The sequence below is a fragment of the Lipotes vexillifer genome, unplaced genomic scaffold, assembly GCF_000442215.2.
Source record: "Lipotes vexillifer unplaced genomic scaffold, Lipotes_vexillifer_v1.1 scaffold134, whole genome shotgun sequence".
NCBI lineage: Eukaryota > Metazoa > Chordata > Mammalia > Artiodactyla > Lipotidae > Lipotes > Lipotes vexillifer.
The window spans coordinates 2199087-2216359 of NW_006787464.1; the positions used below are offsets into that span (position 1 = coordinate 2199087).

Here is a 17273-nt window from a genome sequence, read left to right on the forward strand (position 1 = left end):
ATAGTAGAGTTCAGAGGGAAAGACAAAAAGGAGACAAGAGATGAGATGCATTGTCGGATAACCTGAAGTGTTAAGAATTGTGGGAATTGTGAGTGTGATAAAGGGGTTTAGAAAAAGTACACTATATTCCCATTGTTGTTGTTTAAATCAGATTTTGCAAAGGAAAGTGTAGGTGTTTAGGAATTCGAGTCCTTCACTTCTTTGGGTCTTCGTTACTTCATATGTAAACTTAGCTATATGGAAGAAGCAATTTTTTCAAAATGAGAAAGAACCTGATAAATTTGCTATTTTACAACTACAGAAACTGGGCCCCAAGAAGGTAATTCATCTTACCCAAGGTCACACATCAGGTGAGTGCCAGAACTAAGAGACGAGCTTGCCTTACTTCCATTTCTCACTAAACTGGGCCGGCCACTGCAGTTTCAACTTCCTTCTACCACTACTAGCATTCTGTGATTCCAGGCAGAATTTTCAGCCCCTTCACTTTTTCTTATGCCCGGGAATTCTTATTAAGTTATGACTAACAAAGTGTAAAATATGAGTCAAAATTTAGTCCCTAATAAAGTCATTGTGACTTTAATGACTTTGACGGTTGTTTCATACTGCAAAAACAGGAAGATCTCACACAATAAGGCGCCTGTCTCACAGATGGGCTTCTGTGCAGACGGCCACCCACAAGGGTGACTCCTGAGGTTGTCTTCCTCTCAGGGGCACCTTTTTTTCATCTGCAGTTTTCATCTACTTACTTCATCTTAAGGTTATCAATGAGAGGAAAGTGCCTGCTTTATCTAGCCTTTGATAGGCTGAAGAATATTTTTGATCACTAAAGATTCACTCTTAAGTGATTTCCAGGTCACCCCCTAACAAGCCCAGATTAGTCTTAAAAGTAGGTCTTTTATGTGCTTGATACTAGTCCCTTGTATTATTACTCTTCTAGATGGTTTTATTCTTAGAAAGATAGAATCACCAAGTTTTAGAACCAGGATGAATTTCCGAGATCATTCTAGTCCAGCCTTCCTGTGTGATTGATTTAACAAGAACTTTTCAGGAGAGTTTCTAGCTTTACTGTGGATCTTTGTGCAAAGCCCAAACTAGTCCTCTGATGAGAAATATAGAAAAATGATGAAGTGTTCCATCCCTTCAGGAGAAATTGGCTCGGAAGAAAATATTCTCTGTACGTAGCATTGAAGCCAAAGAAAAATTGAAGCCATAAAACAAAATGTTTGTATTCAATTTCAGCTTTTGCTATTCTATATATTTTAAGTAACTTCCCACTATTAAAGGTAGCCTATTCAAAGAAATTCACATATGATTTTACAGAGAAGATATATGCTAGGCAAACAATATCGAATTATTTAAGTAGAGAATGATATCTTTTTCCCTTTTCAGAAAATAACTAACTTCTGGCCGTGTTCGTGAATCTAGTGTTGGGCGTAAGTTTAAGGAAGCACTGGAGGAATTTGTATTACTAAGGGTTCATTCACAAACTTTGCTTGTCTGTGTTGAAAAGGGGCTTTGGCCATTTCCTCTGGGGACATTATTTCTAGGTAAGCTCTAACAGGGTTTTCTTGTGAAGGCAGCTTCTTAACAGAAAAATAGGATATGTGTACCTTAGGTTGTAGAGACACATTTATCTTTGAAATAGTGTGCTCCTGTTTGTGGATTTCTCTACTGCATTTGATAAAGTAAATAATGTCTATTCCCTTTCAATCCTGTAACTCCTGGGGCCACAGTCAACCTCAGGAGCTGTTTAATTTTCTTATCTGGACTGAATACCCAAGTTGATAAGGAGACAGGGAGACTCCAAGGGTCTTAGAATATAAAACTCTGGAGGGATGATAACCACTTCTCTTCCATCGTTGGTGACCTATTTTGGACTGAAGCGTTTCCGATTTGGGTTGTTTTTCACTGTAGTGTTAAGAGAGTTTTGTTTTCTGGGAAATTTTGGTTGCCGGTAAATAATATGTCCAGACTGTAGGAGGCTGCCACAAAATTTATCATAGAATCTTGACAGGTTTGGGCTGAGATCCTAAAATCATGCATCACTCTCATTTTGTATATGAGAGCTAAGGTGACTTCACCAGACTGTTACCTGTTATCGAGAGCTGAGAATGAAAGTCTAGATTCGTCTACTACATCATAGCTACCTCTGGCTCAACAGAAACAACTCCCATATGGGAATCAGACACTGAAAACCCCACTAAGCCAAGCTTCCCCACTGTCTCCGTAGCCTTAACCTCAAACACAAGCTATTCCATTCCTTGACGTGTCTCATCACACAGGCCAGCACTAATCATACTAATTGGACTCTGCATTACTAGAATGTAAAAGATACCCCCTGTCTGCTCCTCCAAGGCCATGTCTGCCTTGCTTAGTTTGTACAGAGCCCAATATAAGTGGGCCCTTCATAAATGCTTTATGATGAGAGCAGTGATTGCCTTAGTCAATGTGGTTGGACCCTCCCTTATGGAGGAGGAAAACCAAAGGCTGTTGCTAAGCAACATTTAAAGGACTGGGTCAGTTTCTGACACTGAGTGACCTCCATCTGCTTACTTCATCATGTTGTGTGTTTTATGGTTGCCTTAAAATGACTTTGGGTTTTGGTGGCATTGTCATGCCGTTAGCAAAAGGCTCATAGGAGAACTAATTTAGGCATGAGAAGGAGAGAGGTGGTTTTCAGCTGTTAACTGCTTACATGAGTTCACTAACCCATCTGTGAGCTCTGCAGGAAAGGTGAGGAGTTTGGTTTATTCTCAGCCCTGTAGCTTAGAGCCACCTCCCTGTGCCCACGTTGGGACTGATTGACAGTGTATACCAACAGGATCCTGTGGCAATGGGAGATGATAGAAAAAAAGTAAGAAGGAAAGTCGTTCCTAGTCTTCTATGATTGAATTTCTAGCTGCTCCTATATTCTGAGCTGAAGGGTCAATACGGCTAATAAAGAGTTGGCCCCAGCCTCAGCAGACAGTAACTGTTGTGGTTAACGAATATGCCCTAATATATCTGACTATTTCTATTAGCATGAAAGCTTATTAAAAGCATGAAAAGTGTTTTTGTTTGTTTGGGGGAGTTTTTTGTTTTCTTTTTTTTTACTGCTATATCCTTAATGCACTGCTTGGCACATTTTGGGGTTCAGTAAATATTTACCAAATACATGAGATGAAATGGCATTATTCAACTAGTACAAACCTGATTGACTCCAAAATCTTCCTAAGTATTTCCAAGAGACCAAAGGAACCAAAATGAGGATGATTGCTTGAATGTTACATTTGGCTAAGTCTAGTGCGGAGACATAATTTGAAAAACCATCTGTCTCTATGCTTTCTACAAGACATTTTTTTGCAATGCTCCGAGTAAAGTTTGCTTCTTTGCCAAAATTCAGCTGATCCATCAGAGCACAGAAACCTGTCTTTTTCAGCTTCTAAGTCTTTAGTGTAAGTGCCTGTCTTTTGAGAACTGAAAATGAGAGGCTATTATGACAGCAGTTTTGTCTTAAAAAAATAAACAACTTAGAACTTACATGATTCACCTGGAGTTCAAATTGCAGAGCAGCTCGATAAGTAAAACACACTAGCTGAGATGATTAATTCAGAGATTTCTGGTGACTGTTACTAACATATTATATCACGGGAAGACCCACACGTACGCCAGCAGGGTTCCCCAGAAGGAGGGTGACTGTGCATGCGTCTTTGAGGACAATGCATAGAGCAGTGAGCTAAAGGACGGCAATACTGACGTGCATTGGCTTCACCTCAAAAGGCCTAGTCTCCTGGGCACAGGCAGTGGCATGAGGGGGCCTGGATGCTTGAAGTGAAGCCATTGTCTGTGCAGGATGCTGATTTGAAAGGGGAGTGCCTCACAGGAAAGAGATCCAATTGCGTGCGGAGACTGTTGCCATGGTGCTTCGCTATTTCTTTAACATGCTGTACTTGAACTCCTGGGAGTCCAGGGGTGGGGTAACGGAGGAGGTGGAAGGAGGGGAGTGGGATGGGCCTGGGTAGGGAATCCCACTGCAGGGCTCTAGTCACAGACTTTCTTCTTGCTTGTGATCTTTCTAAAGCTGACAAGGTGAAAGAGAGAGAAAGAGAGAGAGAGAGAGAGAGAGACTATAGGAAAGACTTCCTCAGCATGCTCCAGATTGCAAAAACAAAATAAAAATTAATTTAATTCTTAAATATTTCTAGCATGAATTAGAAGATGTAACACTGAAATACCAAAACAGCACAGTCTTTCATAACCCCGAATAATTCTCCATTCATGCAGCAAACGATAGCTTGTATTTCCTAACTCACTCCAGATCCTCGATGGAAAGGTTAAATGTGTTTAATTCATTTGTCGAATGCAGTCTCGTGTGCATATTAATGAGCTGATGGAGGGCAGAAAATTATATTCTGCATACGAAGTACTTTTCAAACGAAATCCGTTAATTCTATTCCCATTCGTTTCATTGTGAAAGAAGTCTAAATGCACTGGCACGCCGTTAGTGTGCAGAAAATCTCTCCAAAAGCTAGCTTAAAAAGTATTCTTGTATACTGAAAGCCTAGTTTGAAAAGAGCCACAGTTCTCGCTTTTTCAATGTTTTTTTTTTTTTTTTTTTAATGTTCGGAAAGTAAATTAATCAAACACACCATCACTTCGAAACCCTTAGAGCGGCTGAGCTCTGTACGGAGGCTGCGTCTGCAGTGTCCTGGTCTCCGCAGTGGAGAGAGGGTGAAGAACACCTAGATGGAATGGGGGAGGGTACCGACTTCGGGTTGCTTTAAATATTCATGGGGCTTCCTCCATTTTAATCTTCTCCTTTTAAAAAGATGGCTGTGTTTCCTAGTCTGGCATCCCCTCGGGAAAGAAGAATTGCTCCTTCCTTGCAGAGTTCAGCTGAGCAGGACTAATCTAGAGTGGAAACCCCTTCGGCCACCAGGACTATTCATAATTCATAAGTGCTGCAAACCAGCCAGCTGAATGCATTTGGACAGGCTTTTGCACCTTCGTGCACGTCCTGATTTCATTACTCTCTCTGCCAGGGAAGAAGCAAGGAACATAGGCTTCTTGCAAGAACGGAGTGCGAAGATGGGCTTTGTTTGGATTAGAAAATGCCCTAAATTTCGGAGGCTTTGTCTATCATAAGTTCTGATTATTTTACCACTGAATCTGCAAGGCTTTCCCGATCCTTTGGGGACTGCTCTCTCAGAACTGTGAATTCTTTCAAAGGGATTTGTGGATTGTGGCAAGGAGTGCATTCCAAAATGCCTGAGGCAAACTATTTGTTATCTGTATCTTGGGGTTACATCAAGGTGGGTTAATTTGATTCCATTATGTGTCTTTGATAGAATGTGAAACATTTACATGTGTATGTTTTCTGTGAAGTAGAAAACCTCTGTAATGATTTAATTGTGTTATCACTTAGCCCACTGAGGCTGCTTATGGTGAAATAGGGGCATGTTATGTTACATTGTATTTAAATAGACCGTGTTGTATTTTAACCCTATTCTTTTTACACATGTCTATTTTTAAAGGATGCTTATCTTTTGTTTTCCCTTAAACTTTTCACATTTAATCACCTCTCACTGTATAGGTTATTAACTCAAATTATATTTTAGAGTTAATTTCCAATAAACGTATTTTAAAATGTGGTTACATTTTTAAGTGAAATGATCTTGACCTCTGTTAAAATTCCTTTTCCTATGTTTGCATCTTCAAAAGAAATCAGATGTTAATTCTAAGAAATCTTAAGAAAACCTTTTTTCCCTAAGGTGACGTTGGAATAATTTCACATTATTGTATTTTGTAGAAACGGTATCATTTATCTAATGATGTCTGCTCACTCGATCTCTTGGTTCTTAATAAAGTTGGAAACATCTAAAATGATAATCTGCTACTTTTTAGGTGGTTAATACATTTTTGTTCTTTATAAACAGTTCAAAAGAATGCTGAATGAGCCGATCCGGGAACCAGGTGTCTGAATACATTTCAAATACTTTCTTAGGTAAGATATTCACTGGGAAACATTCCATAACTGAGATTTTTTTTTTTTAATATTAATTTCTGCAACCTGTCAGGAACATCACTATATGAGGTTGGGATGGGGTTAAGTGACAGAAAACCAAATCCATTTAAAATAAGAACTAAAGACAATCCTTAACGTAAAAAAAAAAAAAATAAGCTGTAAGGTGTTGTGAAAAAAATAAATGAAAATACCCATCAAAGAGAGAAGTTTATTATGGGCTAATTATATTTATATAGACCTCAGGTCACTCCTTATCTACCCACCCACTTCCATCTCTGTCAAGACCTCTGAAGGGGGGTGGGGTGGGGGTGATGGGGGTTTCAATCATCCAGTTCTCAGGGACAACTCCTATTGGCTCCTCTGACATGGCGTTCTTTAAATTCTTCCAGTAACTGGGCTTTGAGCAAAAGGTTTCCTTTTAGATGCTTTGTGAGAGATGGCTGGAGAACTGTATGGTGATTTGACCCATGATAATAAGCTTTGGAAATAATTCGACTGTTGCTTTGCTAAGGTATTTCTTAACGATACATGGGGGGAGGGCAGAAAGAATCTCCACCTCTCTGAAGGAGTTAGCTTTCTGCAAGCAGCATCATTATCTTCCTAATCTGATACTTACCTATCAGTCTCTGCTTTCACATTGCTAGTCTTTTAACACATGTCACTGACAGGAAAGGTTTGCATCAGTGCCTCTCAACTACTGTCATGCATCCTGTTTGATTACTAGGAATTTCTGATCTCATGTTTAAAGCCATTCTGCTGTGTATTTTTCTTGAATAAGGCCTGCAGAACCTGCAAATCTGTACTTCAGAGTGAATGGGTAGCCTTTAGACTCTGATTCTGTTGACTTTCAATTACCACTGAACTATGCTCATTTAGCAGAACTCCACTTTCCAGGGAAATGACCTATTCTTACAGCTGAACATTACACCTCCCTTCTTTTTGGCATTGCTGCATATCCTTAAATCAATGAGCATTTGCCTTGATGTCTTATGGAAACACATACCTCTTCTAGTTTTATTTTAAAAAATCAATTCTATTTCTCTAATACCAAAGCAGTTCCTGCTATCAGCAGATCAATCTTTGATCAGCCTAGTGGAAAGCTCATGGCGCTACTCTGTGGCCAGTGGGCATTGGCATGATTGACAAGTGCCTTTCCAACTGTTTCCAGTATGTGGGTGTCTGCAGCACCTGGTTTTCTCCAGGGGCAGTTGTGGCAACCTTTGTCAGAGAACAAAGAGAAGATTCTTTTCATACATCCTAGCTCCAAGAGGAGCTAGAATCTAATTGAACAGAAAGTGTTGTGATCCTTTTCTTCTCCATTATCCCCCTTTATTCTTTTGAAGGCAGGCATCTTCTCCTGTCCATCTGTGCGACACCCAATTATTTTTCATAAGCTAGGGACTGTTTTAGGGACAGTCTCCAGGTTAATGACTCTGGGAAAGAAGAATAAAATCAGTAAGTGCAAGGACTCATTTTTGTTTTCATAAACATTGCATGTTACAATATCAGAGCTTGTCTGTCGTCTCAGAAGAGACTCTGACCACTGGAGTAAAGCTGCAGGAAGTCTCTGAGCCCGTCATCATCCAAGGTTGTACCTAAGCAGTCCTCTTGGCTTGTAGCCTCTTTCACTATCTGCTTGCCGAGGACCATGAGAATAGTTTAGTATACCAGTTATTCTTATTTTAGCATCAAAGGCTATCAAGTGAGGAGGCTGAGAAGATAATAAAAATGAATTCTCAGTTTCAACACTTTGCATCTCAAGAACGGGTAACTGTCAACTCTGTTGAATATTCCATTTGCTATGGAGGCATATCTCTTGAGGAAAACCATCATTTGGCTTCTCATTATTCCCCCCCAAATTAAATTATCAACAACAAGTGGTTTGAGGTAGGTTGTTAGAACCTCAGTCCTTACACACTCAACGTTAGGAGGGTGGTGAGCCTGAGTGTGTGTTTGTGTGTGTGCGTTTGCATGCACACGCATGTGCACACACAAGGTAGACCCGGTCAAACAGACTAGACAGACAGATTATATTCTTGAGAAAATTTAAGGAGAAAAAAATCCATCATATAAACAAAAGATTCATCAGCCTCTTCAACTGTAAAATGGGAACACTGGAGTAGATGACACCCTCTGTCCATTCCAGCTCTAACTTTCTATATGGATGGAGTTTATCAGTCTTGCTAAGACATACCTGACAACCTGGATTCTCTGGAATAGCCTGTAGGCTTACAATTTGATAATCTTAAAAAGCAAACAAACAAAGCTTGTTTCCAAACTGCAAATGCAGAACATGGAACTCTATGTCCTGTCTTGTGAGCATGGCGAGTATTCCTGGAGGACCCTGAAGCCTTCTTCACAAAATGTCAGATCTGAAAGGGACCTTAATGGCCTCATCCAGTTCCCTTATTTTCCAAGAAAGAAAACTGAGGCCCAGAAGGGTATGTAACTTGACCAAGATTACTTGGCTAAAATGTCCCTGAGCCAGAACTATGACTTCACTCTCTTGACTCCTAGATCAAAATACCTGTCACTTCTTTAACTAGGAAAGGTTATTAGGCTGTCAGAAGAAAATCGCCTTTCAGTAATAGATGTAATCTATGGAGAAAAGTCTTTAGAGTCAGGATTGTTGGACCTAAAAATGTGTTAACAGCTTCCAGTAATACAAGAGCCTCTTGTCAGAGCACAGCAACCATCTCCAAGAGCACAAAATGGGAAGACCTTATTGATTTCAGTTAAACTTGAAAAGCAGTATCTCAAAAAGAGTCATTGAAAGTTAAAATGTGTCATCCAGAAAGGAGGGAAATCCCTCACTGCGGGGAATGTGTGAAACTTGTATTGTTTCCATTTAAAAGGATGGTGTCCAGATGGACAGGCTGACATGCAGGCAAGAGACCATCAGTGCAGGCACTCTGTGATGCTCATACAGGTTAATGGGCTCGGGTTGCTGGTACAGGAGGAAGTAAAGGACCCAGGGGGAGGGAGCACAGATTAAAGCAAGATAATTAGATGTGATATTACAAGTTAGTTGATATTTTTTCAAACAGAGAAGAATCACCCCTTTAAATCCCCGACTTACTGTCTCCAAAGCTGGAACATAGAATTCTCAAGACACAGGGAAGAGAACTCAGGAATTTTGCATGATTAAATGCTGTAAGCTAGCAAGAAAAGCACCTCCAATGACGCCATTATCAGAGTTTTGATGAGACGTTTTTTGCATCTGTTTATTTATTTATTTATTTGGTACTGTTCCACTCTTTCCCCACTGTACTCTCACCATTCTGTAAATGTGAACCCACAAAGCATGTAGTATGATTCTTTGAGTGTGTGTTTCAGGTTATTTCTGCATGGGGCTGGCTAAGCATTTAGCAGAGGAAATTCAGAATAGGGAAACCCACCAGTTGTTCCAATGCCTGCATAGGGAAACACCCCTTAATGTCAAAATGGCACTCTCTGTGGATAATGGCTTTCTTCTTTATCGTAATGTTCCAGACACAGTAGTGGTTTGGCTCAATTTCTCGCTGTCGCAGGGAATCTTTAATTAAACAAAGGGAAAAAGCTGCTAGTCCCACTAGAGGTTTTATATTTGCATTGGCACAGAAGGATCTAACAGCTTCGTTAACCAGGCATGAAGAATGGTGAAGAATGATGGTTAGGAAACGCAGGGGCTACTGTGGCCTTTTATTTTAGCAAAAGTAGTCATTATTAGGAGTGAAGTGACAGGGAGAAAAGTAATTTCAAAAGTAATGCCATATATAGTTTTTATGCCAAAGGTTGAGAGACCAGAAAGAGATTTTAATGGGAACCTGAAGGCCTGGGTTCTAAGCTATTAAATCACCACGTCTGGAACAAAGTGATTGCAAAATAAATAATCTGTTGAATGAATTGCCCTTTGAGCTTGGGAAAGTTGCTGACTTCATCTGAAAAGTGAACATGGGGGATTATTATTGGTTCCCAAACCTGACTCTGATCATCAAAGTCACTTGGGAAGATTTTTAAAAAACACTGATTCAGTAGGACTGGGTGGGGCTCATAAATCTGTATTTTTCAAAAGTTCCCTGGGTGTTTCTCATGCTGAACTAGGTTGGAAACCCCTGAACTAACTGGGATGACCACTAAAATTCCTCCCTAAGGCAGAGTCATAGGCTGATGAATCTAGGAACTTGGGGGCACCCAGAGACAGCACTGAGATGCTAGGCATAGAGAAATCTCTTGCTCCAGCCCTACAGCCAGGTGCCAAGGGTCCAGGACAGCTGCTTCCACCTCACTGTGCTCACTTTGCTTTGATGAGTTGTCCACAGGGCTCTGTGAGCAGGCGGAGGTCTCCAGGGAGAACGTGTGACTATGCCATCAGCTGCAAGAGTTGAAAGCAAATCATCTAGATCCCAGCAGGCCATCTGGAAATGTGTCATTTTCAAATAGAGAAGTTGTCTTTGGACTCATTTTCGCTGAAACAAGTAGAGATAAATGTAGGAACTTTTGAAAGCTGCATTAACTCTTTCAGCCACAGGGTGTCATTTAGTTCAGTGAAGTGGCTATAGAGCACCTCAATAAATGATTGCCTCAGTGCATTCACAGGCATCCCTGTGGCCTGAGAGAGTTAATGCATTCTTCAGAAGGACTCGGGATCCATCCATCTCCCTGAGAAGTGAAATAGAATATTTGATTGCTGATATTTTCAATAGCGTGATATAGAAGAAAGAGCTTCTAGGAGCAGGTAGATATATGTTTTTCTCACTAGCCCTAGCCCTCCTTTTATCTTGTTGTAGCAGAATTTTTTTAAAAATTAAATGAGATGATTATAAATATTTAATAAGCACAAATACATTAATAAATATAATGCCTGTTACCAATGAGAGGCGTTGTTATTATTTACTAGCAGAATTCATAGACACAAGGCATGAAATAAAACTGAAATTACAGTCTTCCTCTTAACCTCAAATCGTCATAAGCCAAGGCTTTAGAGTAATCATTTGAAGATTAGAAGCCATTTAGTTCTCTAACATATATACTACTCATCTAAACTGAACCCAGCTACTGTTATATGGATCTTTTAAATTAAACAATAATTACAAACATAATAAAGTGAGCAAAACATAAAGCCTGTTTTTATTAACCTGGGCTTGACTACATGAACCTTTTCTATTTTTACAAACTTACAAGCTATTCACTTTAATAAGAAATTTACATATAAATATTGATGCCTCACCTTGAAAGTGTATGAGTGTAATTGTCCCAAATCACCCTGCAAACAGAAGACATGGGATTGAGTTCTACCTCTGCCACTTCTTGAACAACTTATCTAGCTCCTCTGGACGTCAGTTTGCTGCTTTAGCAATAAAATCATGTATCACCGGATTGTCCTGGAGATCAAGTGAGATAACGCTATGACAGACCTTCATAAGATGAGCCATCCATTATAGACCGTTAGAAGTTGTTTTTGAATATTGCAGTGGGTTCTCATTGGCACACAGGGACTGGAAAACCTATTTTTGTGTTGTTGCAGACAAGCAGAATGACGTGGAGATTCCATCTCCCACCCAGAAAGACAGGGAGAAAAAGAAAAAGCAACAACTCATGACACAGATAAGCGGAGTGAAAAAACTGATGCATAGTTCAAGCTTAAATAATACAAGTATCTCACGCTTTGGAGTCAACACGGAAAATGAAGATCATCTAGCCAAGGTGTGTATGAGCTGGGTATGTGCTCGTGTAGCTCTGCTTTATAGCAGGCAGATGTCTAAAACCTCCTACTAGAAAACAGTGATCGCTTTTGCTTTATTATTAAATAGTATGATGAGGCTGATGTAGCCTGCTGTCCATTGCTGAACACCTAGTTAAAGGCCCTTTTTCTATACCAAAGGACCATATTTTGTCCTGAGTTGGGTCCATTAACCTATGAATGGAGAATCCTGTTGGACACATATTGGGAGAATCCAAGGTGAGGGCAATAGACAGGGCTGAATTACCCCAGAGGATATTTCAGAGACTGTATGCCAAGGACCGATGAGAAAATCTGCACTGACTGGCAGAGCTGAAGAAGAAATGAGAGAAATTGACGGCCTTGACCCTTGAGCACAAACCCTAGTAGTGGAGGAAGGCTCAGAAAGAATTCATACCTCCTCTCAGAGGCCGTGCAAGGTGACTACTGAGGTTCTCTCGGCCTTGTGAGAATATGAAATGAGAACAAATGAACATTCAGTGAGGGAGCGTCTGAAAGATGTCATTAGAAGAAGGTTGATTACACATTGGGCCAAGCCTCTGGGGAGAGCCTGGATCCCTTACTCTGGGCAGTAATTAATAATGGAATAAATTGTAATCAGATAATCTTGGAATAATCCCACAACACAGGATGGAATGATGTTTCTTTCAAGTCTTTCTGTGGCCCAGGAGCTCTAGGATGTAATGGATGACTAGCATCTTCATGACCTTTTATACTAAATCAGGGTTGACTTACACACATTCTAGCAGCTAAGTCTCCTTGACATGGCTCTCAGTGATAATAACCAAAGGGCAGAGGAGTTTCCCTGAGATTGCTTTCTAGCTGTTACTCGTGGACCAGTGAGCAGAGAAGGGGAGAGACAGGGAAATGGGGCCAGAATGATCTCTAATCACTTGCACCTACTTCTGAAAGCAACATTGGTTGAGGACTGACATACGGCAAAAAATTAGAGGTCAGCAACAAAATTTATCAATAAACACACATTCTCCCTTTTCTGAAAACTATGTACAGAAACTTCTAACCAGCATGAAGAGGATACTCAGCTTCCCAGATCATTCCATTTTCAAATGTTCATGCAACCAGAACACTCTAAATAGATACTCTTTAAGACTTAGCCAACCCCTGTCCCCAGAATAAATAAAAATAATGAGGCATGTGAACAAAACTGTCCTTATTTCTAAATTTCTCTAATTTTGATGATAGGAGCTGGAAGACCTGAACAAATGGGGCCTTAACATCTTCAATGTGGCTGGATATTCACACAACAGGCCCCTAACATGCATCATGTATGCCATATTCCAGGTGAGTAAACAGGAGTGAATGTTGGTTACCCAATTAGATGCTCTTTATGATTTTTTTCCATCCCAGTTTACTTTTCTGATTTGGTTTTTCTTCATTTTTGGATATCCACTTATTTATTTTCTAATCCTTTTTGCTGCATAGGAAAGAGACCTCCTAAAGACATTCAAAATTTCATCTGACACCTTTGTTACCTACATGATGACTTTAGAAGACCATTACCATGCTGATGTGGCATATCATAACAGCCTACATGCTGCTGATGTAGCCCAGTCAACCCATGTTCTTCTTTCTACGCCAGCGTTAGATGTGAGTAGTTATGATCTGTTTTGCATACCCTGCCCATCCTCTTTAAAAAGTGCCATACAACATGTGATATACTTATAGAAATAATGTAATTAGATGTCTGTGCATACTGGGACTGGCTCTTTATTATGTAGAGCATGTATCAATTGGGTTATTAATATAAATGGATGACATTTCTACTTGCTTTCTCATATCAGAGTAACCTTTCCTTTACCTCTGTTACAATTGAAAAATTATTTAATTATCAAGCAGTTAATAGGATGCTCTATTTGTCATTGTATCTCTAGTACCTAATAAGTGTCTAGGTCAGCATTTAGTATATAGTATATCCTCAGTATGCATTGCGCTGATCTGAGTTGCCTACACCATCCCAGGTACTCTGAGGGATAGCACAGAAATATAATATAAAATGTTCTATATAGTTCCTGTTAGGAATAAGCATCCATAGGCTTATTCGCCTAAGAATTCATAAAACTGGTTCTGTGGATTGAAGGAAAAGTAATGGAAAAATCTAGAACTGAGGAATTAACAATGCTAAAGCAGAGGAACAGCTTTCCAACTTGTTAGACATCTCTCTAGAAGGTGGCTGTGACTGCTTCTCTCACAGATTAATGCATTTGTATATATCACTATAAGCAGCCCAGTGGGTACAGCAGTCCATGCTCTTCCTTGACAGATGGCAGTGGTGGTCAGGTATTTCCAAAATGTGTAGGCTCACTGTGGGAAGGGACTGGCCACGCCCTAGCCAAGCCCACCTCTGCAGATTCAGTTTGGAAGGTGAAGAAAGATTAGACGGACCCCAGCTCTATTGCTTGGGTTCCATATATTCTGAGAAATGAAATCCAAGAAGCTAAGACTGTTTTATAGCCCTGAAGGAAAAAAAAAAAACAGTATTATTTTTATGTTCTCTGTCAGTATCACACAGTGGGCCAACACTATTTATCAACTGTCTGCTGCTGTTACCTACTGTGTGGCTGGAAATTGAGCATGAGAACCACAGATGTTTAGAGAAGGGAGAGTTCAATGTGTCCTTGCATAATTAGATTGAATTGAAGGATCAGAAGATTTAAGTTACCACAGAGAATGATGAAAGACATTTCAGCCAGAAGCAATTTATACCTAAATAAATACTAGGTTTAAATCATTGCGTACAGGTAGGGGCAGAGGAGGGAGGCTTCACGGGATGGCATGAAGGAGTTGAGCAGTTGGCATTAGGTCTCATTTCTCAGAAATGTCCTCATATCTTGTCCATACTAATCACTGAGTGGATAGGTATTGATTGAATGGATGAATGAATAAATGTGTGAAAGCTCTGACCATGCTACAAATTTAGCTTTAAGAAATAACTTATTGGCAGGCTTATAAATCTGGAATTTGGCCTTAGTTATTCAGCCTGAAAGCATATGAAGCTTTTTATATCAGAGCAGAGCCAGTCTGACGTGCTTCTTTGACCACTATATGTGCTTGTGTTGCATAAGCACCATCCTGTTATACCACTTATCCAAGAAACAAATATCAGGTACCACCTGATCTCTTACCATGAGCGCTGTGCTAACGCCTTCCCCGAGCCTCAGCCTGCAGGCTCGATGTGGGCATGGGCTCTGACCACCAATCCTCTCACATAAGAGACCTTATGATGACGGACAGAATCTACATTTAATTAAAATAGTATATTGAGACATTGTATAAATCAACAAACCATCTTTCTCCCAACAAGAATGAAATGGGGTACCTTAGTATGAAACTAATTAAGCAGGATAGGCAAATGGAACGTGGAGTTCAGTGCACTCATTTTGCCCTGCAGGCCGTCTTCACAGATTTGGAAATCCTGGCCGCCATTTTTGCAGCTGCTATTCATGACGTTGATCATCCTGGAGTCTCCAATCAGTTTCTCATCAACACAAGTGAGTTCCCCACTAGAACAGTCATTTGAAATAATTGTATGAGTCACTGCTTCATTTTTTTCCTCCTGATGTTTTCATTATGGATAATAATAAGGGTAATAATGAGGTAATCCTTCCATTCCACTCAAACTGGTCAGACCTTTCCTGGATACTGTGTCCAGTCTAGCAACGTCACTTTGAGCTGCATGGAGAACTTGGAAAGGGTCAGAGGGAAGCCATAAAAAGTACTCAGTGTTTGGAAAATGCAATATGTGAGGAAAGAGTAACACATGTGGAATTATCCAGTAAGGATACGGAAAGGCTTGGGAATAATGTGGTAATGATTTTTTAGGATTATGCAGGGCTCTCACACAGAGCATGGTGACCCACTAGTGTCCCTCTCTACTGAGGGAGCAGGTTCAAACGTTGTATCTGAGCATGGGAGCCTCCATATAGAAATAAGACTCCAAGAAAAAGCTTCCACAATTCAGGATGGAGGGTCGGGTCATTAAAAGTCTCACACACTCTCTTCATAGGTTTGATTATGCACTGGTCTGTAGTATGGATTGGTCTGACTTCAGTGACCTTCAAGGGCTGGCCCATTCCCAAGCCCTACTCAAAGCTTTTGTCATGCTTGAAATATTTAGTATCCATGCTAATGAAAATCCATGATTTTTCTCAGTTAATGTACCATTTCTAAATGCTGAAAATCTAAGTACTTTTTTCTTCTGAGAATACTGGTTATCTTGTTGTGGTCAAGATTAACATCAAGTGCTGACAGTTTTAAGAAATATTGGAGCTACTTGCTGTGAAAGAGCCCTTATCATACTTTATCATCAGGATATTTGAATGACTAAGTGTGAGGTACCTTGGTTTTTACCTTGTTTTTCTACTGAAAGAACGTAAACTTTGGGCAGCTGCTTGTCTGTGTGGGTTATATCAGCTGGTGTACTGTGGTGTCATGACCCTTTCCATATATAGGCCAGTTAGCTTCACACAGAAGAATGGTCTTTCTGCCAAAGCCACGTACCATAAAAAGCCAGCTTGCAGAGCTATGCCCTTGATCGCAGGATGAACAAGGCAAGAGTGCTGAAACGACATCACATATCCCACCACCTTTTCTGAAGATGTAACTCAAAGCACACTGTAAAAGCAATGGTTTATGAGTAACAACACCTACAATTAGTAACATATTATCATCACTTGGCTATCATTTTGGTTAAGAGAAAATGTGGCTTCATGAGTTTGATGACCATGTTCTCAATTGCAGACCATGGCGCTGCCTAACAAAGGATGTCTGTGATTCTTCTGTGTGAAAGGCAGGCTAGAAGCTGTAGTTTAGGTAACTAGATAATGCAGTTTCTGTTGTATAGGGCCATAGGGCAGAAAATGGGATATCAAGATTGTTGTAAAAAATTATTGTTTTGTTACCATATTTATAGAAAGCTCCAAAAAGCTACATTATTTGGATAAAGTGAAATTTTACACTCACACCATTATCTTCTTTGCAAATCCAAAACTCACAATTGATGGAGCTGGGAAACATATCAAAAAGTGAGATACTGTGAAAAATTTTAATACCTTGGGTAAAGTTTAGTGGCATTTTCAGTCTGTTCTTTTTCCAAAGCACACATTTGTGAAGACATAAGGGAAGTTACAAACTGAGATAAAAATAGGATTAGGGCTTCCCTGGTGGCGCAGTGCTTGAGAGTCCGCCTGCCGATGCAGGAGACGCGGGTTCGTGCCCCGTTTCGGGAGGATCCCACATGCCGCGGAGCGGCTGGGCCCGTGAGCCATGGCCGCTGAGCCTGCGCGTCCGGAGCCTGTGCTCCGCAAATGGGAGAGGCCGCGACAGTGAGAGGCCCGCATAACGCAAGAAAAAAAAAAATAGGGTTAATTGCTTGGGAATGCCCTTACCTAAAATGTCAAATTCTTCATCTGAAGTGAAAAGGAAAAAAAGGATTTTAAAAATACTGTGACTTTTAATCAAAGAGAAAGTTTATAAGCTAATATCTACCGGAAACTTTTTTTTTTTTTTTTTTTTTTTTTTTTTTTTTTG

General features: G+C 40.2%; 1 protein-coding gene across 1 annotated transcript in view; it reads left to right on the top strand.

The window, feature by feature from the left end:
• Nucleotides 1-17273, top strand: part of PDE4B (phosphodiesterase 4B) — a 494025-nt gene that overhangs the window by 471927 nt on the left and 4825 nt on the right. Inside the window, 6 exon segments of the mRNA XM_007460087.1 lie at nt 1577-1606; nt 5916-5983; nt 11511-11689; nt 12930-13028; nt 13170-13334; nt 15136-15235. Coding sequence (XP_007460149.1) covers nt 1577-1606; nt 5916-5983; nt 11511-11689; nt 12930-13028; nt 13170-13334; nt 15136-15235 — 641 coding nt within the window.